Below are 26208 nucleotides of genomic sequence, written 5' to 3'. Positions count from 1 at the left end.
TGGCTAACTTTGCCTTCTGATTGGTCCAGGAGTTCAGTTGCAAATACACTCCAATATCTATTGGATCGTAGCTTCCGGTGTGCTAATTGAGATGACTGGGACCGGGACTGGTCCAAGCCTGGGTGGCTGAATATCGTCGAAATCGGAAGGGTGGTGACCTTTACAGGAAGGTAACCTATGAGTTGTAGATCGGCCATCTCCGTAATTGGTCCGGTACCTTGCGGTCAGCGTGGTATGAACGGCAGCGAATTAATTGGTCGAGGGAGAAGAAGGCTGTCAACCTTGCGAAAGTTGTCAACACTGCAAGTGTTCGATATCTCGATATTTGATAGCAGCATCGACTATGCTACCACACTCATTCTTCCCTCATACAGTCCAGAGGAGTATCGAGAAGATCCGTATGCTTCGCCCCGACACCGCCTCAGCCCTCAACTCGACTCCGTCGGCTGTGATATTGTAAACCGCAGAGATTCGTTGGAAAAATCGGAACTTCCGGGTTTTTGAGTTCATGACACAATGGCCATCTTGACTGATTTTGAGAAGTATATGATGGCAAAAGGACAGAGGACTTCACACCGGTGCACGTTGAGTGACAGACCGCGGCGACGGGCGTCCAAACATGGAGATGCTTCCAGATTACAGCCTGTCTGTCGCTCGAGCCTCCTGAGGCGCATAAGCGAGAGTCTGTTCCTGCCAGAATTTTGCAGCAAGAGGGCTAGACTCTTGAAGGCAGGAAATGGAGCCACTGGAATACGAGTCTTCGGGAGTGTTGATGCAAGAATAAAAGCGGCGCTGACAATGGTTCCGCGCGAGTGAGCGTCGGAGTTCGATCTTCCGTGGTTCACTGAGCAGATCTGGCGAATTCTGGCCACCGACACCTTTCAGTGCAACGCCACTTCTCTTCCGACCCCCACCACCATTCTTCCTCCCTCCTCTAGAAATTTCCCCCTCTCTCTGAATTCCACCTCGGAATCCCGAGGTCCCGCAGTGCCTTTTTCTTTCTCACAAAGGCGCGGTTTCGGCTTGATTACCTGAGTTTCAACTCAGCGCCAAGCATGCCTCCATCTGCCTCCACTTTCTACCTCCCACTGAGGAACGGCGACCAAGTAAAAGTGAACGGTAATATTACTCATCGCTCTCTATCTGTTGGTCCACAGAGCTGATTTTTCTCGAGACCACGTTTATTGCTCGCCCAGCTTCGCTGTGCGAGATGGGACCCCTTACTCGGTGGCCCGGATAATGGAATTTCTGCCCGCTCAGGGCACTCCCACCTTCGACAAAGGGGGAAAAAGGAACGAGCCCTTCACACGTGTTCGTGTTGCTTGGTATTACCGCCCAAGCGACGTGAGCGACCGCCCAGTGGCAGATTCCCGCCTCCTCCTCGCCGCCATTTATTCCGAAGTCTGTGATATCAACCAGCTGAGAGCAAAATGTCATGTTATCCACCGAGACAAAATCACAGATCTCGCAGGGTGGAAAAAACGCCCCGACAGGTTTTATTTTCAGCGTTTGTTCGACCCATGGATTCGGAAGGAGTTCGAGGTCATCTCAGCGACGACCGTCAGAAATCGTGAGTCTGCTTTGCTTGACTCATATATGCTGCGCTCAACGTGACTATACAGTTCCGGCTAACATCAGAGACGTCTTGATCTCTCGCTACGAATATGTTGTCGCAGAGAAAGAAGTCGTGCCAGACCTTACTGATACGCTTCGGCATTGTGACACGTGCGAACAGTGGTGTTCACCGTAAGTCACCTCCACTCAACGCAGTCTCAGCCCTATCAAACACCCCTCTGCCACAGTCCCGAAACGGTACAATGCGACAGATGCAAGAAGTTCTTCCACATGGGATGCGTGAATCCTCCTCTTTTAGCTAAGCCCAGTCGAGGATATGGGTGGACCTGCGCGCCGTGTTCACGGAAACATGAGGAAGAAGTAGACAGCCACGAAGTCCGCCATCCCACGCCAATAGCGCCGAAACCCAAGACAAATGCCCCAGCGCCGAGAGGTCGCGGACGTCCTCGGAAGGACCGCACGCTCGCCGAGAAGGAAGAGAACATGGAGATCAAGCACTTCAAGATGTGGCCCTTCCGGTATTTTGGGTAAGTCTATCGATATGAAAAGGTTCGAGCGTCGCTGATAGCTGCATCAAACAGGCTGTACACGGTGGCAGAAGACACGCTTGGTGAGAGTCCAGCATCAGTGCGGCGGCCCAGCTGATCCAGATTTGAAACAGACCCGGATGATCTTATCTTCCCACGAACGGCGACACGTGTGGGGCCGAAATACCAATCAAGCGTCCCTCTCGCACCTGGCCTCGAGCGTAGTCCTGGTAAGACTACTAGATGCCCTCGTAAAATCGCCCTGACCTCGCCGTCAGAGTTGGAAGAGAGAGGTGGTGATTCAACGATTGAAGTTCTCGGTCTCGTGCAAGACATGTCGCCGGCGGAAGGTACGTAATGTGCCTATTTCCTTTTTAGGTAAAACCTGATCTATGTTTACCTGTGTTTGTTATCAGTGGATACCTGTAAGTGCTTGCGGTGCATAAGCATCACTTGCTCACGGACTTTCTGCAGTTGAGTTGTGCAAGAATACGTTGACCAAAGATAAGACCTTGAAAGCGAATGTTGACTGGTTGACCGAAGTCACCTTCCGTTTTACGGACGCGTGGCTGGCGAAGCGCGACCTTACTACCGTGAACATGAAGTCACCGATGCGTCTCGAGAAAGTGAGGACTGAGTTAGACTAATGTACGTCTACTGACTTCTATAAACAGTGGAAGAAATCGGAGACAAGGTATACAGATAAGGACTGGAACGTGCTGGAAATTGCTGCCTTTGAAGACGCTATGTTGATACATGGTGCCGAGTTGCGCCCAGTGCGGGACCAAGTTGGCACAAGACCAATGCCTGAAGTAGTCCGTTTCTACGCCCATTGGAAGAAGTGTGTCCCATGACTACTTCGTGTTTCAGAAGCTGATCTTCAATTATAGCTCGAAGCTTGGGGAGGAGAACATACGAATCAGGGCAGCACGCTCCGGCGGAAGGGACGATGCTGTCCGATTTACCTCTCCTGCTCTGTCTATAGACGAGGGTTCTATCGTCAGGGAGCTCACGAGAGGCAACAACAGCTGTGGTGCTTGCCGCACTCGCGAATCGGACGTGTGGTGGAAAGCGCCGAAAGGCCTGCCAACTAACATCCTTTGCGACAACTGTGGTATAAGCTGGAGGAAGTATGCTGACCTCAACGTGAGACCTGTGCGCGAGGAAGCATTGGCCAAGGCGAAGTCTGGCGACAAGCGTGAGGGGACACCGCTACATGGTCCAGCCTCGAAACGAGCGAAGGTCAGCCGAGTTGTCTAAGACGTGGGCGAGATGACTTATTTGTATTGCAGACAACGCCCTCAGTAACATCAACTCCCCCACCATCTGGCCCGGTGCCCGCTACTACGCAGTTGCGGTGCCTTGCATGTCAGAAACAGGGACCTGCAGGCAAGGTGCTCAGATGTCGGCAATGCCAATTCCGTGTTCACGCAGGTGCGCATCCATGTCAAAGCCTACATATTATGCCGACTAATTGTCGTTCCTCAGGCGTGTGCGGAGTCGTTGTCGATCAATCAACTGTGGAATCGTGGATTTGCGAGCTCTGTTCAAATGAGAAAACACTGGAGGCATCGCTGGTCCGTCTCAGAAGTTTCGTTCTTCCGCGTGACCCAGCTTCTCACTGCACCTTGTTTGCACAGATCCCCGATTGCATCTTGTGCCCTAGAGTACGGAGAGACCCGAAGAAGAAGTTGTTATATCCTCCTCCAGATTCTTTCCTAAGGGCGTGCAAGCCTACCGAAGGGCAGACTTGGGTTCATGTGGTCTGCACCGTCTTCATTCCTGAGGTGATGTACTCCGATGCAAGGCGGCTCCGTCTTGTGGAGGGTGTTAGCACCATTCCTCAATATCGATGGTCGAACGTGAATTTTCTCAATTATCTGTGAGTACTGCATTACTAACTTCCGATGGCAGAAATGCACATTATGCGATCACGATGGAGGCGCTGTTGTGAAATGTGCCGAATGTCCCGCAGAGTTCCATGTCTCGTGTGCGTGGCGGCATGGTCACAAATTCGGTTTCGAGTTGCAGCCTGTAAGTCACCTCCATAATTCTTGCTGTCAGGATAGAAACTCATCTGGCATCACAGGTGAAAGCCAGTCGAAGAGATTCTACTACTATCGTCGAATTCAAAGACCACTCCGGTTGTATGGTGCCATTAATCATCTGCAAGGGACACATTGGTCACAGGAGGGAGCTACACGAGATATGCGAGACAAATGAGTTCGGAGAGGTACGCGTTCATTTTGTGTTGGTTCGCAAGACTCATCGTGTTTCCCCAGACTGCTCTGCAGATATACTGCCAGAATTACAAGCAAGTGCCGACCGCACATACACATGGTCTTCTGCGGAAGGCCCGCCGACTCGACAATATCCTTGGCGGATCGGACGGGACATCGACTCCTTCATCCGATGCTGACACTCCTCCATCTGGTCCTGAATTTAGGTGTTACCGTTGTCGCAGCGAGTTCTCCCCATTTTTCCATCCCGTTTCACCCGCAAACGGTAAGGCCGTGGCTCACCCTGACGCGAAGTCATGGATGTGCCATCGGTGTTTTGTAGAAGCGCGAGAAAACCAAGTAGTAACCAACGGGACTGCGTCCACATGAGGTCCGGAATTTGTAAAGATTACATTGTACTATTGTTATAGGGTCTTATTCAATGCAGCGAGATGGGATACAGGTGAGAAAGCAGGGCCGATAACTGAACACACAAATGCAATGAGTGAATGGTGGGTTACGCTTTGATCCTCTTATAAAACAAAATATACGCGGGTTTGCCCTACTCAATGGGTGAGTGACCCAGTAGGATCGAAGAAGATCAACGGATACTCACGACGACGTTCTTCGCGTCACTCTGTGATACGCGGCTATCGTCGCAGTATAACCAGCCACCTCGGGAAGCAATGAAGGCAGTATCTATGAGCGAGGATCAGGAACCAACCCTCAAGAACCGACCACAACATAACTTACAATGTCCACTGCTCAAGGTCCCGAAATGGTTGGTCACGCCGTACAGATCGTACCGATATGGCGGCAACTGCGAACGAGGATCGTCGCGCGGCACTTGCGAGCCTCCGCTCACACCGGGCGGTAGAGGCGCTGGCATGTAGTTTGTAAGATCTAAGCCTCTGAGAGGAAAGTCTACGAATGTCTCGATCTTGTCAGTGAAGGGTCCTTTGACCGAAAAGCGCTTGAGATGGATGAGGAGAACCGGTGGCAGTCTTGACAGAGACAGCCGCTTCGTCGCCTTGCGCAGTTCCTTGCAGTGGGGACAATGCCTAAGATAAGAATATGCGACATCAGCCCGTAGACATGGGACACAATGAAGGATATATACTTACCAAGCTTCTGACTTCTCCATGACCTCTTCCTTCACAAATGCTTCTAGGCACTGATGTAAAGTCACCCTGGTGATCCGTCCGGAGGGTATGGGTAACGTGAGATACATGAAAGCATTATATGTTGTCGACGTCTGGAACGCGTTCATGACAAGAACTCATGAAAGAAACGAGATTCGTACCTTATGGCATGTCAAGCACTCCATCCGGTTACGAAACTGGCCCTGGAAGAAGTCCACAATGAGGCTATCGTTGCGCATGCGGTAGATCTGCCACTCCTGCTCCGACGCGACCTGCGTCGGCATCTTCTCTAGCTCCGCCTCCCGTTCCGGGGTCGAGTCGATGTGTGGCTTCTTCAGCACGCGGTTGAGGTCCTCGTGTAGTCCGTCAAGCAGGAAGCTAAGGAACTCCTGCGAGTCATGCTGCTCCGTGCCCCCAAACTGCGACGCGTACATACATATCGACCGCTGAATGAAGAGTTAGTACCGCCCGAGAAACAAAGAAACAAAAATCATACTCGGAACGTCACCGGCGATAACCACTGCATCTCCCCTTGCCACATATCGCGCAAAATATTGGCGAAGGCTTGTGCGAGGTTACCCTTCGTCCCGAGCGGGTTCATCATGTTGACCGCACTCTTCCATCTGCCATCTAACGACAAAAATCAGGACGATGACGCGGACGACGCCACCGGGTTAGACAGACAACGAACATACGCACCCGTGAAGAACCGCGCGAACGGCACCGTCGCGCTCAAGCACTGGATCGTCGAGTTCATATAGCACGTGTTTCCCAGGTTCTTGAGGCCCGACGTGCCGATCTGGATGTCCGCCCAGTACGTCACGGGGTAGTCAGACTGTATCGTCGGTGGCTTGGGCCCCTTGTGTGGTATCGTGTACGGCTGCTGTATGAGGCGCGGCCGGTTGTCGTGCCGCTCGAGCGAGGAAGACGCCGCCGCGGGCGGTGGACGCAGAATGTTGTGCCCCGATAAATCAGGGTAGTCAATCGAGGGGCGCTTCGTCAGCCCCGAGAGCGCCTCTTGCGACTGATCAATATAATCGCTTCTCCGCCGCGAGAGTGGCGACGGGTTAATAGATGCCTGTGGCGGCATAGACACTAATCCATTCAGTCCGGTAGAAGAAGAGAAAGACGATCCAGATATTTGGGGGGATATATGGCGTGCAAACTGCGGGTATGTGATGGGTGAAGACCCATTGAGGAGCGGGGACGTATACGGCGTAGTAGTCTGCAGAGAGGTCAGCATCGCCACTGGGAGTAAGTGCGACACACAACTGACGTTTTCAGGTATCGACGGCGTATGCGGGAAGGAGATCGAACTCGACGACGGGCGCGACATCGCGGGTTTGCGCACCAAGCGTCTCGCAGAATCTGTGGTGGGCGAAAGCGGCACCATGTCCTGGTCAGCGGGGCGGCCATTCGGATGACTTGGTATCCATGGCCTGTGAGGGTATCGCTCATACGATGGTGATGGCTCTGTCCCTGATCTATGTCGTCCGAACGAGACGCTGTCCATATCATGGTTAGCGGTGGCAGAAATCGTAGTACTCGTGGACTCCGCTGGTAATCGCGTATGGCTAAGGGTGGGAGGCAAACTCTCAGCTAAAGAAGGTACGGGAGCAATTACTCCATTTGCGCTGGGAGATGCCAGCCCGTTCGGCATGCCTGAGACACTCCGCGCGACCGATGACGATCCCGAGGCGCCCTGAATTAGTTCTCTGTCCCCAAATTCTCGCTTCCACGCATGCAAACCCCCGACGAGCAGCATCGGCGGATGTTTCAGGTACTTTGAGAACGCCACCTCGTAAATCGCCCGGACGAATATCGACAACGGGGAACTCGGCGGGCCAAACGTCTCCGATTTGTCGTCGTACACCGCGACAAAATCGAACTTGTCACGGTTGCTGAACAGCGCCCACTCGTGCCGGGGCGCGACAGTGAGCGAATCTTCGATACCCTTGGCAGTGATCCTGCAGATCCGTCAGTAAGCCGGTCACGAAGAAATCGAGTGGGGATAGCTACCCGTCCCGCAAGAGCACCGACGGCTCTATGCACACCACCGCGTCGACCTTGACGTGCTCCTGCTCGAACTCCGCGCGGGTTCGCACATCCAATACGAGCACCTTGTAATTCGGCTTGGCGTTGAGCTCCAAGAGCGTCTTGGGGAACAGCGTCGAGATCGGTGTCTCGGATCTTTCCGCGGTCGGAGGTGTCGTCGGGCCCATGACGGGCGAGCGGCCGCCGAGCGCGAGTCCAGACGGTTTGCGGGGGACCGACGGCGGGGAGCGGGGTGACCACGAGGGCGCGGGCGATGCGGGGCGGCTGATGAACGTGTCTATCGTGGGAGGGATGGGCGTGCTCGACGGGCGGGGGCCGGGGTCCATGGGGAGGAGCGGGAACGCCCTCGGGGGCGAGAACAGTGAGCGCTCCCCGCGCAAATCCGGGTCCGAGTGCTTGCTGGAGGAGCGCGAGCTCGCGCTGCCCGTGCCTGTGGGCACAGACGGTAGCTTCAGCCCGTCCATCTCGTCGAGCTCGTCGATAGACGGGAACTGGGATGCGAACTCGGCCAAATTGAAATGCGACAGGCGTGGGGAAGACGATGTCGACGAGGGAGGAGACGGTGGGCCCAGACTGGAGGTTGGGACGAGCGCGTGCGGCGACGCCGCCGACGCCGCCGACGAACTTGCTGCGACGGGAGACAGACTGGACGTCGTCAGGCTTGGCAAGCTCGCCAGCTGCGAGGACAGGCTCTGCAGAGAGGCTCGGTTCGGCCGCGCCATGTCCGGCGACAGAGGCGACGGCGCGGGGGAGAGCTCGCGGGACAGCCGCTTGGTCGAGGAGACGGACAGTCCGGCGGTCTGGAGCGCGCGCATGCGGTCTGCAATGCTGCCGCCAGTGCGCTGCGCGGGTTCCACGTCGCTTTCAGCATCATCGACTCTGCCGCCACGTGAGGCCATGCGGATGAGAAGGGAATAGAGCACACACTGTGAAGACGACCGCTCCCCATCTAGCAACTTGGTCTCTACAGCCTGGATCTTGCCTGTGAGATCTTGGCCCTCATGCTGCTAAATTCAGCGACTGGCGAGCATACGTCAAGGCGTGCTTACGTTCTGAAAGTCGAGGAAGTCCTTGACGAGGACACCCATCTTGCCCGGCTGCGCTTCCTGCTTGAACTCGGCGGAGTCCATGAACATCTGTGCCAACGCGGCAGACTTGGTAAGGGCACTGAGAGCGCCCTTGAGGTTGCCATCGCGCTCGAGTGCTTGTGCGAGCTGGATCTGACCGCGTGCAGACTTGAGAAGGGAGATGGCAGATGCACCGCGGACTTTCTGGGCTTGTTCCTTTGCAGCCTCCTTGATCTGCGCAACGGTGTCGTGGTGGGTGCTCAGTCCATTTTGCATAGCTGCTGGGTTGCGCAGCATGAATGAGAGGAAGATATGGTGGTCGTGGCGGAACTTACGTGCAAATTTCGAGGGCAGACGGAGTCCGAGAGCTGAGGAAGGTGATAACACAGTCACACCAGGCATTAGCCCGTATCCTGAGCTGGTAGAGAATGCGAGAGAGACGAATAAAGATAAATGGTTGGGTAGCGTGTGCTACGGGATGAGCATAGGGCGGCGCAGTCGAGTATCGAGTCCTTGTCGCCGTTCTCTGCAGCGACGAACGTTATACCCTCAGCAGCTTACGTAATCCCGCCTTGGCAACGCGCAGCCTGAGGCGGATTTGCCTGAGCCCATCATATACATGCATGCGTTACTCGGCGCTGTTTGCAGAGACTTGTAACATCTGACCGATTCTGTGCACGGTTGCAGGCAGTGGTGGCGGCGTTCGTCATCGGTGACAGCAAGGCCTCGATCGATGGCCTCCCTCTCGCGGGCGCACATCGGACGCTCAGCCTGTGCACGCAAAGACTGGCCCGTTGAGATTCCTTGAGAAAGGGTGTGTTACGGGCACAGAAGGCGCATCCAGGCGAGTCCCTTCCCTCCACCGGCGTCTCTCGCTCACGCGTGCTACTCTACAGCTTCCCGTATCTACACCCTCCGTCCTCCTCCTCACTCAGCGCCCCCGCCAGAGCGCAGAAAATGGCGTTCGAGTTCCTGACAAGAGCCGCAGACGCAGCCGGAATGTGAAGACGAAAATTGAAAGCCAACGATGCGCGCACACTCCTCACCGGCACCTCTAGCACCGCACGACGACAGCGCTCGTACACTGCCCGAGAACGTTCAAGACAGCGGCTCCAGACGACAACGAAAACTCACCCATCAGCCGAGAAGAGGACGCGCGCGAATACTCGCTCGAATCGGGGGATCGCGCTCGCGGGACGTCAAAATACCGCGTCGAACATGCTTGACAGCCAAAGAGACGGCAGACAGATCAACGGGAGATCGGCCCACAGGAGTGCTGCTCGGATGAAAGGCACAGAGTCCGCGCCACATCGAAATATCCTGTCCGCGGAAAAGCGCGTACCCTCAGCACTCGGATATCGGTCGCGGGAGCTCGAAAAATGGGCTCGGAGTGCCTGGCAACAGCAGGGAAGCAGCAGGAATGCAAAGGTAAAAACCAAGAACCTACGATGCGCGCAGACTCTTCACCAAGTACACAAGCTGCGAGCCGCTCGCGGGAGCTCGAAATATGCTGTCCGAGTCTTGCAGGCGCAGAGAGCTCGCGCCCACACCGCTCGCGGGACGCCGAATTATCGTGTCGGAATGTCGCGCGAGGTTGGGAACCGTGTCTAGGTGAGTATCGTCGTCGGACCTCCAGAATAACGTGCAGACCGCGATGCTAACATTGTCTTATTGTCTTATCCAGCTCAGACCCTCCTGCGGAGAGGCGGTACCCTCTGCGCTCGGATACCGCTCGCGGGAGCTCGAAAAATGGGGTCTGAATGCCTAACAAGAGACGGGGAAGAAGCCGGAAAGCGAACAAGAAAACCGAAGGCCGACGACATGGGCTGACTCCTCAGCACGAACGCCAGCTGCGGGCCGCTCACGGGGACTCGAAATACGGTGTCCGAATACGCAGGCGTGGAGCACAGCACCGCGGGACAACACACAGCGAGGGGCACGAACACCCGCTCCGATGCAAGTCACACCGCTCGCGGGACGCCCAAATATAGTGTCATCATTTCGCGCGAGGCCGCAGAATCGTGTCCCAAGTAAGTACAGTCCGCTCGAAGAATGGGGTCGCAGTGCACGACTAACGCAGCCAGCAACTCACGGGGAAAACTGACGGCCGACACCAGCATGAATGCCTGCTGCGGGCCGCTCGCGGGGGCTCGAAATACGGTGTCGGAGTGTGCAGGCGGGGAGGACAGCAGCAGGTGGACAGCACACAGCGAGGGGTGCAAATATACACTCGGGCGCAAATAACACCGCTCGCGGGACGCCGAAATATGGTGTTGAAATATCGCACAGGGCCTGGGAGCCGCCTCCAGGTAAGTACCATTGTCGGAGCGTCGAAAATGGCATACAGACCGTGAAGCTGACCTTGTCCTGTCCAGCTAAGGCCCCCATCGCAGACCGACCCTGCACGCCGTTCGACGGACGAGGGCTGACACTTGCTCGGTCGGCATCCACGAACATACCTATCCTCAAACGGCGGTCGCGGGGGCTCGAAAAATCGCGTCGAAAAGTCGGGCAGCCGAGGACACGAAGCCTCGCTCGCGGGACACCCAAACAGGGCCTCAGGATGTCCTCGGGCTAGGGCAGGAGTGTCTAGGTAAGTGCCGCCATCTGCAAACCATCGACACTCGCACTGACCTCGTTTCCTGCAGATCCTCGTACTGCGAGTATCCCACCGCCAAGGCCCCCTCCGCGCGAACGGGCAACGCACGCCGACCGTGGAGCGCCCAAAAATTGTGTCGGATCGTCCGACTACTGGCAAGGAACCTCGCGCAACAGTCTACCAAGGGGAAGACCGCCTCCCTCGTGGGACGCAGAAGTATCGAGAATAAACGCCGTCGGTGGCGAGGCGCGAGCATCAGCACTGAGGAAAGCACCACGGCGTGCAGCACTGACAGCGTTTGCACGCCGCTCCCCCGCTGTCGAAACATGGTGTCGTTGAGCCACACGCGCGAGGAGAAGGCTGCGGAGGACGTACGTGTCGTTTCTTTCAAAGGCCGCGAGGTGTATACGGTGGCGGTGATAGTTAATGCCCGCCATGCAGATCCTTCTGCTTTTGGGCTGCCCCACCCATCGATGATCGGCCACGCACATCGACTGCTCACGCCGTTCATCGCGCGTCAAAAAATCGTGTCGGACCGTCCGACTGCCAGGGAAGAACGCCGCACAGCATGCACGGTCACGCTTGCAGGACGGCGAAATACCCAGAAAGAACGTGTAGTGGCGGCAACGCCAAATGCGAGGACGGGACGCAAGTAGCACGGACGAAACCATGACGGCGTGTAGCGCGGACAACGCTTGCACACCGCTCGCCGGACGTCGAAATATGGTGTCGGTGCGAGCGAGGGGAAGACTGCGGACGTAAAATTCTCTGCGATGCGTCGAGGGCCGCCTACGGCGGCGCTGATGCCGACCGCCCTCCGTGCAGGGCCCCTCGCCTTCACTGAACCGTTCCAATCACGGACAACTAGCCAACTCCCTCCGTGCAGAATGACCGCGCACGCCGTTCACGCGGGACTAGAAATTCGTGTCGGTATATTCGACAGTGGGTGAAGAACGTTGAACGTGACGTCCGTGGCGTCTTCGATCACTGAAATTACTGTGATAGGACACAGGCAGCGGCGAGTCGAGATGCGACGACAGGAGACGAGCATCGTCGTGGACGACAGCACGACGGCGGACACCGCTCGTAGACACCTCGCCGGGCATGGAATCATAGTATCGACGAAGGGGATGGCTGGGGAGGTACATGCAATTCTTTGCGAAGGACCGAGAGCTGAGACGGCATTGATCCTAAATGCATCTGTGCAACCCTTCGTACCTTCACCGAACCCTCGAAGCCATCGAGAACTGGCCAAGTTCTTCCTCGCAGATCCACTCCACTCAGCATCCTTGTGTTGGCTTGTTAGATGATAGGCTGCCGAGGAGAATACCATGGACCTCGCAGGATGCTGAGACATCACGAGGGAATGCCACTGGTGGCGAGATGAGATGCAAAGACAGGGCATGAAGGTGTGAATGTTGATAAGGACAGCAGCACCGTGAGCGCTGCACACCACTCGCAGGGAATTGACATATTAAGCTCCACAGTCGGATGAACAAAAGGAGGTACCTCCATTGTCTGTAAAGTATCGAATGCCGCCATAACGGCAGTGACACCGAATACGCCCATGGCATGCAAGTCCCCGTGGCCTGCCCAAAATCACCTATGTGATGTACCTATGCACCGCTCTAAAGGCTATCTGTGCGAAGAGCTATGTGCCGAGTCCCTCCACGTACCAATTTGCATGGTTGTTCGTGTGGTGGAACTGCAGGGCTGTTGAAATCCGCAGTTGAAATTGGGCAGACTGGGTATGCTTGCAGGGTACTGTGTGATTGCGCTCGGAGGATGCTGGTTTGAGGATTGGAAGATGCAGCTTCGACATCAAACCTCTCGGCAAGATGCCTGCCTAGGACTCAATGTAAGAGCGCGATACTCACCGCAAATGCCATGCAACTTACCATATACACAAGAGAAGCATGGCAGTTGACGCTTCACACCACTGAGGCCATGACTACATGCGGACAAAAGGGAAGTCTAAGGTGGGGACATTGTCTCATTCACCGAAGCACCGTGGCCCGAAGTTTGACAAAATTAGCTCGAGAACACTGTACATCTACTTTGACAGGCATACCTTGTGGTGGAAAGGGAAGCTGGGGATGATATAGTCTGACATGTTGAATTTACCAGCATGGTGAAGTGGAAAGATGTCTGGCAAGATGGTAGTGGCAAGACGGTGAAGGCATCAAGTAGATGTGAGAAAAGAACCAACTGTGAGGCCAAGGTATAGGTAAAATCATCCTCATCCAATCAGCGGGATCAGGTGATGTGGTTTTTGTCATGCTCGGCTCATTGCAAGTAAACTTCATAGCAACCACATTCTGATCTGACCGACCCTTAGATATCAATCTGTGATCTCAGGGTCACAGACTTGCTTCGCGGTGAGACATGGCTTGTTTCTAGGGTATGTTTTCCGGTGAGTCCTTTGTACAATATGTTTTATGTGGTTTGTTCTGTATACTACAACCACTGTCCTTCAAACTTCAAGGTCCCTGGAAAATAGACTGCGAAGATCGGTAGACAGCATCTACCGGTCCTTGCGGTCTATTTTCCATGGGTCTTGATGTTCATCATTTGATTGATGATCAAGTAAGTATCAAAAATAGGTCAGCATCAGCCATCTCAAATTTCAATGGTTTCCAATATGAGCTAAGGCCGGCAACTTTGCATTGCAGAGATCTCATGCAGATATTGAGCAGTTGCGTCATTGTGAGGACACCAAACAGTTGAGACTTGAGTTGCGGAACGTACAATACAGTGATATCTCACTGAGTGGCAAGGCCTACACTCAGATCACATAAGTCACACAGTGCTTGAAGTGAGTCAGGTTCATGAGAGTGTACGGTCTTGTCCCGGATGTCTTGAGGTTGGGCGATGGCACTGGAGAAGCTTGAGGTCGAGGTGGAACACCATGAAAATGGTGAATGCGCGCAAGTACACCGTTCAGCCACAATTTTCCTAGTTTGGAAAGGTAAGTTCGTACTGAACTCGACATCTCTTTCTCGACGGTCTCACTGGCAACTGTACGCAAGGTGTTCCTCCCTGAAGCTTGAAGCATTGACATGGACGGATAGCAACTCACACTGTTGCTGGGTGAGGAATACTAGTTTGATGTGCCTATGACCCGCCCGAGAACGCGCAGAGAAGTCGATCGACAGCTGTTATTCGAAGTCTACCTCAAGCACTAACGGCGAAGGCTGAGTCTACATCAAGTGTCCATGTCTGACTCTATGAATTCTTTGCTCTTCGGCTCCCGCAGCTTCCTCTTCCTTCGCTTTCTCACCCTTTCCTCCTGTACTGGCTGAGTCTCCACCGTCACGCCAGGCTCGTCGTCAGAATCGACGACAAACTCTGGGCTTTTGGGACCTCGCTTCTCCTTCGCCCTCGGAAGTCCGAGCGGATTCGTGATGGGCCTACGGCGATGTTTTTTGATGTCTGGCCGTCCTGCAGTGCGACGTGGCCGCTCGACATATCGTCCGGGTGCAGCGCTTGCCTCATTGAGTGCGAGGACCTCCGAATCTGAGATACGACGGAAGCAGAGGGTTCCCTCATTCCAGAGGTCAAGAAGCCTGTCCAAGGTGCGTATCCCACCACGGACGGTGCTGAGGTTTGCGAAGAGGACGTCGTCCGGCCAGCCGTCGAGCAGCACGCTGTGCCTGACAGCAACAAAACGGTAGAACTCCCTGGCGGTCCAGAACATCTCAGCGTGAGGGACACCGGTTACTCTGCCTGGAATAGTAGCCTCTGTGAGACGGTAGGTTCGAGCGAAAGGATTCAAGTTCGAGAATCACTCACGTAGTCCTTCTGCAATTAGACGACGTAGCTCTCCTCTCTTTTTTCCGAGAGGAGAATCGTATCCATCGGGAGGCACTGCACACTGTCTGCGCATCGTGGATGCTGCGTGGTGCTGGTGCTGAGCAGACAGGCAGTCAGCACCGAGAGAGGACTCGAAACGAAGGACGGGTGAGTATGGTGATTGTGGATGTATTGAATTGTGTGCGATGCGGCACGGTTTCCAGCGGGAATGACGGCGTTGCCCTGCACGATCGGCGCGCGCTTGGGCTTGAGTTCTAGCGGGATATTTGACACGGATTCGCATCACCCGTGTCTCAATTTTGGTGAGTCACCGATAGAATATTCCACTGAGTCTGGCACAATAATGCACAGAGAATATAGCTCTGACCGTCTTTGTTTTCAGGCTTGCAGGAGATGCTCAGATACTCGTGACACGGCATCGAGTGCAACTCATGTACCTATAAGCTCCGCGAATAACAATCAAGTATTTTTTGCGTGCCATCTCATTTATATGCCGGCGTAGAAGTGCATTTGTGTTCTTGCACGGACTAACAAATCGAACGGTTTACCCGCTCTGACGTTTTCAGGGTGACCGCAAGGGACGATTTGACGGCACTAGGATCAAATTTTGAGGCGAACAGCTGGGACGGCGAATGAGTCTAGGCGAAGAAGAAGAGACACGAGGTTATCGGACGCTCTGCGTCGTCTGAATGACTCGTCACCACTCGAGTTGTGCTAGGACGGCATTCACAATTCTACCCCCGGCGGTCCTGCCTCCATATCCTCTTCCACCTGACACCCACCGTTACTATCACCATCTGGAACCGTTCTCAATGCGTTCCTCTTCCTGTCGTGCTCGAAATCCGAGGCCAGAGCGAATGAAGAAGCAAATACAAAAAGAGCGAAACATCTCGGCCAGAAGAGGCACCGCGCGGTGGTTTCCCATGTCACGGGTTGCTCGGCAGTGCAAGCGCAAGAGCAGAAGATTATTTCTGACGTGTTTCGAGGAAGATTCCTGCAGATGGGACGGGGATGGGCTTCCGGTGTGCGTGGTGTTCGGTGAGTTGCCCTGCTTCTCGGCTGGAACGGGTTTACGGCGGCGCGTTGTCAGGCAAATTTATGATGTGGAAACACGGCGGGCCAGAGGGATTTCCGGGGAAGAGAGTGCGCACGGACCAGGATGAGAGTACAAATACTGGGAAGAATCTGCCTGACACTTCATCCCCCTCCCCACTTCTCTCCTCCATTCCTCCCCTCTCAGGCTTCCACTCCTCCCCTTCTCTCACACTGCCTGTTATCCACGTCGCGACCTGCATCCCCTATGTGCCCCCTCGATGCTCGACCTCCGGCGCTCGACGCAGCACACTGAATGCCCGACGGCCAAGGTTCAGTCCCCACAGCGAGCAGCTATCTCAGGTTAGTCACGAACAGTCTCGACCGCCCATTGTGCTCAACATTTACTTTCCCCGGACATCTTGATGGCGGCCAGCATGCCCGTTGGCAGACGGGCACAATACTGACACTCTGGCCTCGCAGTCTCGTAGTACAATGTCCGCGCCGATCCGTCTCGGCAGGTACTGAGGTGCGTCGCAGTTGATCACGTCGAAAACGCGAACGTGCCTCTTGTGGATGCATCCGCGTTGCTTGACTGACCCTGTCGGCGTTTGCGGGGTTTGCTTCGACAGGTCGACTGGCTCTGGCGTGCGCGTACGTACTAGGTACGGTCCCCGCCGTCATTCGGTGTGAGCGTGGTACTGAATTTCTCGTGTAGTTCAATAGACAATCTATGTAGATTTATTGTTCGGTGAGTTGCTTCGGTTTTCGATCTGTACGCATGCTGACGTCGAATGATTTCACGGGAACTAGAATATATCTCAAAGTGCTGTCGCCTACCCCATTGCCACGCCTGTGCACTCTGGCCATTATGTGCCAAGCACATGTCGCTACACAGCGCAACTCCTTTCCGGGTGCACAGGCCTAGCTCACAGACGTCTGCACTATGCACAAGTCTACTCATGGAGCTGCGAACATGACTTCTGCGTCGGTAACCACTGACTCATGTACGTCAATCATTGCAGCACAGCAGTCCCTCGCTGACGCACATGCACGGGCATTATGAGATATATTCATATATACTAGGTATGTACAATGGGGTGTCCCTTCGCCCTGAGCGCACACCAGAGACCTCAAATTGCCTAGCGAACGCAGGCGTAGATGCCTCCAAGTCCGTCCGCACGTTAGCACTTGAGCATCACAGTGTCAACAGCCCGGTGATCGACCAGAGTGTCGGAGACAGTGCTGAGGTTGCTGCCGAAGCTTGCCGCATCGTCCAAAGGTTCAAGTGCGAACGCTGATGTCGACGATCGGCTGCGGAGGCATATTTGAGCTCGAGTGACTACTGCCTGCGTGAGAGATATAAGTGCTCGACGCAGCCCGTGCTACCATCCAGCTTCAGGCTCCGTCTTTGCACCGCGCGATCGTGAGCAGCAATGGTCAGTGACACACATCTTGTCATCCACTGGCATTCGATAGCGGTGACGCGAGACCGAATGCGCACGGTGACATTGAGAGGGGGATCTGGTGCAGCGTTGTGAGCGTTGCAAGGGGCGTCCCGAGCCCGAGGACCGCTGTGCGCAGAAGCGCACGATGGCTGTTCCGAGTGTGCATAGTGCTCACAAGACATTGATTCAGAACTCACCTGGCTGAGTGGCTTCGTGTCAACAGACTCTACTGAGCACTTTGCGCACTCTGGATGACGCGCCAGTAAACCGCCACGCCGCTCGTGTACTTTAACGGCCGACCGATCTCACACCGAGCAGCATGTCCATCCGCGCATCAACCTCACGTACTGCTCACTCTGGTATATCAGCCGCGGGCGATCGTCGTGCCACTCCAGCGAGATGACCATCCCGCCTACTCCGTACCCATAGCCTGCGAGAGTGTTGCTCGTACGACGGTGCTGGCTCTGTCCCTGATCTATGTCGTCCGAACGAGACGCTGTCCATATCATGGTTAGCGGTCGCAGAAACCGTAGTACTCGTGGACTCCGCTGGTAATCGCGTATGGCTAAGGGTGGGAGGCAAACTCTCAGCTAAAGAAGGTACGGGAGCAATTACTCCATTTGCGCTGGGAGATGCCAGCCCGTTCGGCATGCCTGAGACACTCCGCGCGACCGATGACGATCCCGAGGCGCCCTGAATTAGTTCTCTGTCCCCAAATTCTCGCTTCCACGCATGCAAACCCCCGACGAGCAGCATCGGCGGATGTTTCAGGTACTTTGAGAACGCCACCTCGTAAATCGCCCGGACGAATATCGACAACGGGGAACTCGGCGGGCCAAACGTCTCCGATTTGTCGTCGTACACCGCGACAAAATCGAACTTGTCACGGTTGCTGAACAGCGCCCACTCGTGCCGGGGCGCGACAGTGAGCGAATCTTCGATACCCTTGGCAGTGATCCTGCAGATCCGTCAGTAAGCCGGTCACGAAGAAATCGAGTGGAGATAGCTACCCGTCCCGCAAGAGCACCGACGGCTCTATGCACACCACCGCGTCGACCTTGACGTGCTCCTGCTCGAACTCCGCGCGGGTTCGCACATCCAATACGAGCACCTTGTAATTCGGCTTGGCGTTGAGCTCCAAGAGCGTCTTGGGGAACAGCGTCGAGATCGGTGTCTCGGATCTTTCCGCGGTCGGAGGTGTCGTCGGGCCCATGACGGGCGAGCGGCCGCCGAGCGCGAGTCCAGACGGTTTGCGGGGGACCGACGGCGGGGAGCGGGGTGACCACGAGGGCGCGGGCGATGCGGGGCGGCTGATGAACGTGTCTATCGTGGGAGGGATGGGCGTGCTCGACGGGCGGGGGCCGGGGTCCATGGGGAGGAGCGGGAACGCCCTCGGGGGCGAGAACAGTGAGCGCTCCCCGCGCAAATCCGGGTCCGAGTGCTTGCTGGAGGCGCGCGAGCTCGCGCTGCCCGTGCCTGTGGGCACAGACGGTAGCTTCAGCCCGTCCATCTCGTCGAGCTCGTCGATAGACGGGAACTGGGATGCGAACTCGGCCAAATTGAAATGCGACAGGCGTGGGGAAGACGATGTCGACGAGGGAGGAGACGGTGGGCCCAGACTGGAGGTTGGGACGAGCGCGTGCGGCGACGCCGCCGACGCCGCCGACGAACTTGCTGCGACGGGAGACAGACTGGACGTCGTCAGGCTTGGCAAGCTCGCCAGCTGCGAGGACAGGCTCTGCAGAGAGGCTCGGTTCGGCCGCGCCATGTCCGGCGACAGAGGCGACGGCGCGGGGGAGAGCTCGCGGGACAGCCGCTTGGTCGAGGAGACGGACAGTCCGGCGGTCTGGAGCGCGCGCATGCGGTCTGCAATGCTGCCGCCAGTGCGCTGCGCGGGTTCCACGTCGCTTTCAGCATCATCGACTCTGCCGCCACGTGAGGCCATGCGGATGAGAAGGGAATAGAGCACACACTGTGAAGACGACCGCTCCCCATCTAGCAACTTGGTCTCTACAGCCTGGATCTTGCCTGTGAGATCTTGGCCCTCATGCTGCTAAATTCAGCGACTGGCGAGCATACGTCAAGGCGTGCTTACGTTCTGAAAGTCGAGGAAGTCCTTGACGAGGACACCCATCTTGCCCGGCTGCGCTTCCTGCTTGAACTCGGCGGAGTCCATGAACATCTGTGCCAACGCGGCAGACTTGGTAAGGGCACTGAGAGCGCCCTTGAGGTTGCCATCGCGCTCGAGTGCTTGTGCGAGCTGGATCTGACCGCGTGCAGACTTGAGAAGGGAGATGGCAGATGCACCGCGGACTTTCTGAGCTTGTTCCTTTGCAGCCTCCTTGATCTGCGCAACGGTGTCATGGTGGGTGCTCAGTCCATTTTGCATAGCTGCTGGATTGCGCAGCATGAATGAGAGGAAGATATGGTGGTCGTGGCGGAACTTACGTGCAAATTTCAAGGGCAGACGGAGTCCGAGAGCTGAGGAAGGTGATAACACAGTCACACCAGGCATTAGCCCGTATCCTGAGCTGGTAGAGAATGCGAGAGAGACGAATAAAGATAAATGGTTGGATAGCGTGTGCTACGGGATGAGCATAGGGCGGCGCAGTCGAGTATCGAGTCCTTGTCGTCGTTCTCTGCAGCGACGAACGTTATACCCTCAGCAGCTTACGTAATCCCGCCTTGGCAACGCGCAGCCTGAGGCGGATTTGCCTGAGCCCATCATATACATGCGTTACTCAGCGCTGTTTGCAGAAATTTCTAACATCTGACTGATTCTGTGGATGGTTGAAGTTAGTGGTTGCGGCGTCAAGTTCCTGGAGGCGAGGGGCCTCGTCGCTGTTATCGTCGCATCGGTTCCGAGGCTCTCTTCTACCATCAATATTATTCACAAAGGCCGGTGGAGAAGTCTCGCAAACTTCTGCAAAAGGGTGTAAGTATCACAGCCCACCAACATGAATTTCCCATTCTTGGTTATGCGAGACCCATGACCCCTCTCTAATTTGCCTGCATGACCCTCTCACGTAGACAATCCGGCACCCACCCCTCGGATGGTCCGAACGCTAGCAGCGGGTCCCCCAGATATAAAACGGGACTTGGATCCGCATTTGCCAGTCACCTCTCCCCAACATGCCTACTGCTCTCATCAACGAAACCGAAGTCGATGTTCTGGTCATAGGCGCTGGTCCAGCCGGACTTATGTGTGCTCAAGGCCTTGCCAGGGCCGGCGTAAACGTACGCATTGTCGATCAGAGGTGTGCACCAGCATGCGTGATCTGCATTTATGACATTCATTTCTCTGCACCAGACCTGCCAAGGTTGCTGCTGGACAAGCGGACGGCATTCAGCCTCGCACTATCGAAGTATTCCAGGTAGCGGTAGCGCTAGCTAGGACCCTTGTGATATTGACTCGTTCGACAGAGTTATGGCCTCGCTGAACGTCTCATTCGCGAAGGAAATCAGATGCACATGGCGGTCAGTCTTAATTCATCCTCGCTCGAACCAAGCCTCATTTCTCACCATTGCAGGCCTTTTACAATCCGAGTCCCAATGGCGGAATTGAGGTAATGACTCGATGATTCGGAAAATCACATGTTTACTTAAGTTGCATCAGCGGACTGGTCGTACAGCAGATGTATCTGCTCCAACTGCCCGCTATCCTTTCGAAGTGCGCACATTGAATGCTACGAAACCGACTCAATCAATACAGTGAACATATAGATCACCTTGCATCAAGGGGGCATCGAAGCCATCATACTGGACTCTATGCGATTATTAGGCCTTGAAGTTGAGCGACCAATCATACCCATCGCGCTCGAAGTATCGGCGAACGAGGCAGAGCTGAAAGACCCTCATTCCCACCCTGTGAAGGTACGTCCTTGTTTTGTTCGTTCCTTCTATAGAGTGATAACGTGTCTTTCAGGTGGTGTTAAAGTATCTGAACCCGGCAGAAGGTCAGAACGACACGGAGATCGTACACGCCAAGTTCGTTCTCGGAGCGGATGGTACTTGATCGTCGTTCTTCAAATTAAAACCTTTCTCATCAATGGAACACCTCTCACAGGAGCACACTCGTGGGTCCGGAAGACGCTTGGGATTCTCATGGACGGCGAACAGACCGGTACGTATACCGCATCTCAGAGCGCACTGCATCCTGAGAGATTTCCCATGCAGACTACATCTGGGGCGTCGTTGACATGATTCCCGATACCGACTTCCCTGACATCCGCAACCGCTGCGCGATCCACTCTAACAACGGCTCGTGCATGGTCATCCCGCGCGAAGGCGACACCGTGCGGCTCTACATCCAGCTCACGGACACGGAGGTTGTCGATGCCTCGGGCCGCGTCGACAAGAGCAAGATGGGCCCGCCACAGCTGCTCGAGGCCGCGAAGAAGTCGTTCTATCCGTACAAAATAGCGACGAAGGGCGACGTCCAGTGGTGGACGCTGTATATCAGTATGTCGCGTTTTTAAAGGATGAGGCCAAACTGAAGTGTGGCGTTGGCAAGTTGGACAGCGGGTAGCTTCTCAGTATTCTGTCCACGAACGCGTGTTCATCGCTGGGGACGCGTGCCACACCCACTCGCCCAAGGCTGGTACGTGCCCTACAGAAGGATCGTTGTTTCCTTTATGATTTACCTTGTTTTCAGGTCAAGGGATGAACGCGAGCATGAACGATTCGCACAATTTAGGTATGACGAACAATGGAGCACAGTTTATATGTCTCGTCTTACCTACGAGTCGATAGTGTGGAAGATCACGCATGTACTTCGCGGGTGGGCAGGTATGCCGCTGCTGAAGACGGTGATTGATCTCTGATGCGACGCATCGATCTTACTCACGTCTTCCCAGTACGAATTCGAGCGCCGAAAGTACGCTCGGGACCTCATCGACTTTGACAAGACCTTCTCTGCGCTGTTCTCCGGCAAGCCACATACGGAGGAGAACCAGGACGGCGTGACGCATGAACAATTCTTGCAGTAAGGCCTTCTCCTACCGAACATTCGTCCTCTAACACTGAAACTGCAGGGCATTCCAGACCTTCGGCCTATTCACGAGCGGGATCGGCGTGCACTATGGCGCGTCAGCCATAGTGAACACAACACACCAGTCCTACGCAACCAAGCTGATCATCGGCCAGCGCATGCTCCCGCATGTGTTCGTGTGTGCTGCGGACGCTCGCCCGTTCGAGCTGCAGGATCTCCTTCCGTCCGACACGCGCTTTAAGATCCTTGTGTTCGCCGGGAACACAGCCGACGAGCAGCAGCTAGCCCGCGTGAATGCCCTGGCAGAAGAGATGGGCGCGCCCGAGGGTTTTTTCCGACGTTTCGGGCGCGGCGCGCCGGATAACGTCTTTGATATCCTATCCATCTCCTCTGCAAAGAAACAGGAGGTTAACTTCACCGACCTGCCGGAGCTGTTCAGGCCGCATTGGTCGAAGTGAGTTTCATCGCACGTGGGTGACTTCTAACAGGAACCAGAATCTAACTGTTTTGCAGGGTGCTTCTGGACGACGCGGACATGTACAGGCGGAGCGGTGGTGGCGGGTACGAATACTACGGCATTGACCCGCGGGGCGCCATCGTCGTGGTACGGCCCGATGGGTACGTCGGCGCGGTCGCGCCCTTTGGACGTGTCGATGACATTGGCGAATATTTTGCGTCGTTTATGTTGGCGCCATGATACTAGCCGTGCATCTTATGTGCTCTACCAATCAATTGGGGTGGACGTACCAACATGTATGCGCAAGATCCTAACTTAGGGCTTGACGAAATGTCCAAATGATCATTTACTTCGCGTCTGAATCGACTGGCTGTCTTTACTGCCACTAATATCGGCGATGTTGAGAGCTAGACCCTGCGCTATTCTGGTCGTCCAGACGGTGAGAGAACTGGTCTGCCGGATACCCGCCAGACTCTACCAATGCGCGTCGCGGTCACGTGACAGAGCACGCTGACTCCGAAACGCAATCTGACCACTAAGCTGGAGCGACGAGTTCGGCGCTCAAATACATGAACCCACTGAGACGTAGGTGCATCGTATTAATCTAAAATTTGGCAGGGCATGGTCTTGGCACGGTGAGCTTCGTCCATCTTCAACGAACGGCGAAGCGCACTCGTGAAGACATGTTCAACCTCGCGGTCCGTGTTCTGCATATTCAACAAACTTTCGAAGCTTGCTGATGGGAAGAAGGAATTCATGTTATTCATGAATTCTTACCCCAGTTTGTTCCCGGTCCCGATCCACATGCTAAAGATGTCATACTATTTGCGAAGGTTGAGCACAGGTAACGTCCAAGGAGCACAAGGCAAGTGTGTAATCGGTCTTATCTCCGAATGCTAGTGGTTGATGCTGTATGCAACTGTGAAGCGTTGCAGTCAATTTCACTAACCAATTTCCAGCAACAAACTCACAATTTTTGCGTATGCCAGAACTGCAATACCAGAGCAAGAATGCTTGCCGAGCGTCTTTTGACCGGACCACTATTATTCCCCGCGCATGATCCGAGAGAACATATAGCACGCATCGACGTACCTGTTGGGATATATTCATTGCGGCAGAGTAAGTCATAGTTTTATCGCCTGCGCCACCACGTTACTTACCTAGTCACGTAGTTACCGCGTCACTTCGAGTCGTTTGCTGTCGCCTTCCCCCTCGCCGCCGCGTACTCGCGATTATACTATAGGTTACCACTTACTTGGCAGGACCTGTAAGTCGGAAGCCCCCCATATGAGGTGGAAATTCAGCAGAGCCGAGCATATTCTCCGGTCAAATTCCCGCAGCTTAGAGCATTCGACCCGAATCTTCCCTATACATGGGAAACTGCCGAGTTACACGTCCTGCCGAGTAAGTGTAACCCATAGTACCCACGCGCCCCAGCTTCGATAACTTATCTCATGTGCGTGGCTTTGAAGAAAGTCAACGCTCTGAATCGGCTTGCAGGATTCGCTGACAAGGACCAACCTGAAGCTGACCTGAACTCCATTTGTCATGGCTGAGATCTACCACATACTCGAGACGCACGCCTCAGGCCCGACGGTACCGTCCAGGACCAGTACTTTGGCATTCGTTACTTCCTTCCATTGAGGGTTCTATCCGATAACAAATATGAAGTTCCTCGCTCTGTCTCGACTGGTAACTTAAACCACGTTCATCAAGGTCAGTGTCACCGAGGGCCGAGGTTACCACGTTCACAGGTCATATGCTATATGATTGAAGCTTCCGTACCACACCGTACTGGGTGAAATGTGGGACCACTCGGAAGCAAAGTTTGGTATGAGTATAAATCTCACCAACCCTCCTCTGAAGGGTCAGCCGCAGACTGAGTAGTTACCCACATCCAGCGCCATGGCCACGCCGAATAGAAATCAATTCAGACTCCCAGACTTCCAGGCTATATCAAAATTGCCCCTACTCCTGAACCCGCTCTACAACCTCATGCGCGTAGAGTCGACAATGTGGATCGACAGTTTCGCCCACTTCCCCACTGAACCACACAAGCGCGCGGCCCTCGCCTCTGCTGATTTCGAACGCCTCGCTGCATACACTTATCCCACCGCAGCGCACCCGGAGCTGCGCACCATCTGCGACCTTACGAACTGCATTTTTGTGTTCGACGAAATGACTGATAAGCAAACTTTCGACGAGGCACAGCACACAGCGGTGTCGTATCTGGGTGGCCTTGCGGGTGAAGCTTGCGACGGCTCAGTCATCTCTCAGATGACATGCGAGTGAGTTGTAGTATCGTTTGTCTTTACTTTCTCTCTAGAGGCTTATATAAAACGACAGCATAGGCGAACGACTTCGGGCGCGATTCGGACCAAATGCATTCCGCCGATTTATCGAACATACCGAACAATATGTCAACGAGGTTGTGAGGGAGGCTGGGCTACGCGAGCGTGGCGAAGTTCTCGGTCTGGAAGAGTACAAGCGCTTTCGACGCGCAATCAGCTCGTGCAGAACTCAATAGGACCTATACGAATATTGCTTTGGATTCGAGCTCCCAGACGAGATCGTGCGCGACCCCGTATTTGTCCGTGTGTGCGACACCGCAGATGACTTAATCAGCTGGACAAACGTCAGCTATTCTCTGATATCTCAGCTGCTGTCGTGACTAATTCTTTCCTCCGTATGTTCGTCAGGATGCGCACTCCTATGACATGGAGCAGGCCAAGGGACTCTCTGCTGCGAACATCCTCACCGTGATTATGAATGCAAAGCAGCTCCCGCTTCAGGCTGCAGCCGATTACCTCGCAGCAGAGTATACGGCTAGCATGGCGCATTTCATGACCGACAAAGCGGAGCTCGTGGGCCGTTCATATGGGAAGGCGAACAATGCAAACCTGCTACTCTATATCTCCGGGCTTGAGGCATGGATCAGTGGGGTCATCGAATGGGATTTTCTGTCAAAGCGGTATTTTGGGGAGCGAAATGAGGAAGTGGCAGAGACGCTTATCGTTCCGTTGACCATCCCGCAGCTGAAGGCTCACCTCTGAATTGTTCCGTCCAGATGAAGTGTACTATCAGTGACAGATATCTATGCCATATGGACTACAAGTGTCATAGCCATTTCCACAGCTCGATTCTCTTACCCGATTGCTTAGAAATTGTAGATGTAGACACTTGTACACCTTAGGTATCTTTGAAGCTGTTAAAAGATGTGTGCCTGCTTGCATCCCAGAAAAAAATGGAGTGTAGTTGGCTGGTGCCTCACCGCTGCATCGATC

At 54.8% G+C, this 26208-nt stretch overlaps 8 protein-coding genes across 8 annotated transcripts; 5 read left to right on the top strand and 3 right to left on the bottom strand.

Moving 5' to 3' along the window:
* Positions 1–1055: 1055 nt before the first annotated feature.
* On the top strand, positions 1056–4711 carry SCP_0906250 (hypothetical protein; the record flags this gene model as incomplete). Its single annotated transcript, XM_027761856.1, has 17 exons — positions 1056–1119; positions 1175–1570; positions 1623–1746; positions 1803–2102; positions 2157–2185; positions 2237–2332; positions 2381–2452; positions 2519–2527; positions 2577–2728; positions 2777–2943; positions 2993–3344; positions 3395–3536; positions 3591–3679; positions 3743–3964; positions 4017–4136; positions 4192–4335; positions 4385–4711. The coding sequence occupies 17 exons, from the start codon at positions 1056–1058 to the stop codon at positions 4709–4711; spliced, it is 2805 nt and encodes a 934-aa protein (XP_027617657.1).
* Positions 4712–4838: 127 nt separating this feature from the next.
* SCP_0906240 (predicted protein) lies at positions 4839–8987 on the bottom strand (the record flags this gene model as incomplete). The annotated part of the gene is made up of 12 exons (XM_027761855.1): positions 4839–4883; positions 4938–5020; positions 5075–5382; positions 5446–5576; positions 5625–5909; positions 5960–6093; positions 6163–6688; positions 6740–7430; positions 7483–8397; positions 8446–8522; positions 8568–8866; positions 8921–8987. The coding sequence occupies 12 exons, from the start codon at positions 8985–8987 to the stop codon at positions 4839–4841; spliced, it is 3561 nt and encodes a 1186-aa protein (XP_027617656.1).
* Positions 8988–10092: 1105 nt separating this feature from the next.
* SCP_0906230 (hypothetical protein) lies at positions 10093–10345 on the top strand (the record flags this gene model as incomplete). Its single annotated transcript, XM_027761854.1, has 2 exons — positions 10093–10196; positions 10270–10345. 2 exons carry the CDS (start codon positions 10093–10095, stop codon positions 10343–10345), a joined length of 180 nt encoding a protein of 59 aa, XP_027617655.1.
* A 1165-nt stretch (positions 10346–11510) lies between these two features.
* On the top strand, positions 11511–11840 carry SCP_0906220 (hypothetical protein; the record flags this gene model as incomplete). The annotated part of the gene is made up of 1 exon (XM_027761853.1): positions 11511–11840. The coding sequence occupies one exon, from the start codon at positions 11511–11513 to the stop codon at positions 11838–11840; it is 330 nt and encodes a 109-aa protein (XP_027617654.1).
* A 2549-nt stretch (positions 11841–14389) lies between these two features.
* SCP_0906210 (predicted protein) lies at positions 14390–15070 on the bottom strand (the record flags this gene model as incomplete). Its single annotated transcript, XM_027761852.1, has 2 exons — positions 14390–14910; positions 14977–15070. 2 exons carry the CDS (start codon positions 15068–15070, stop codon positions 14390–14392), a joined length of 615 nt encoding a protein of 204 aa, XP_027617653.1.
* Positions 15071–17828: 2758 nt separating this feature from the next.
* Positions 17829–19992, bottom strand: SCP_0906200 (predicted protein; the record flags this gene model as incomplete). The annotated part of the gene is made up of 5 exons (XM_027761851.1): positions 17829–18435; positions 18488–19402; positions 19451–19527; positions 19573–19868; positions 19926–19992. The coding sequence occupies 5 exons, from the start codon at positions 19990–19992 to the stop codon at positions 17829–17831; spliced, it is 1962 nt and encodes a 653-aa protein (XP_027617652.1).
* Positions 19993–20609: 617 nt separating this feature from the next.
* On the top strand, positions 20610–23164 carry SCP_0906190 (Phenol hydroxylase; the record flags this gene model as incomplete). The annotated part of the gene is made up of 15 exons (XM_027761850.1): positions 20610–20734; positions 20788–20851; positions 20901–20954; positions 21008–21043; positions 21094–21147; positions 21201–21350; positions 21403–21484; positions 21544–21600; positions 21654–21938; positions 21991–22077; positions 22132–22173; positions 22230–22285; positions 22334–22461; positions 22511–22921; positions 22981–23164. The coding sequence occupies 15 exons, from the start codon at positions 20610–20612 to the stop codon at positions 23162–23164; spliced, it is 1815 nt and encodes a 604-aa protein (XP_027617651.1).
* Positions 23165–24829: 1665 nt separating this feature from the next.
* SCP_0906180 (Linoleate 10R-lipoxygenase COP4) lies at positions 24830–25977 on the top strand (the record flags this gene model as incomplete). Its single annotated transcript, XM_027761849.1, has 4 exons — positions 24830–25212; positions 25271–25395; positions 25489–25559; positions 25624–25977. 4 exons carry the CDS (start codon positions 24830–24832, stop codon positions 25975–25977), a joined length of 933 nt encoding a protein of 310 aa, XP_027617650.1.
* Positions 25978–26208: the final 231 nt, after the last annotated feature.

Source organism: Sparassis crispa, assembly GCF_003851025.1.
Source record: "Sparassis crispa DNA, contig_000008F, whole genome shotgun sequence".
Classification (NCBI taxonomy): Eukaryota; Fungi; Basidiomycota; class Agaricomycetes; order Polyporales; family Sparassidaceae; genus Sparassis; species Sparassis crispa.
The sequence above is the reverse complement of the archived record's forward strand: the minus strand, read 5'-3'. Positions and strand labels throughout refer to the sequence as shown.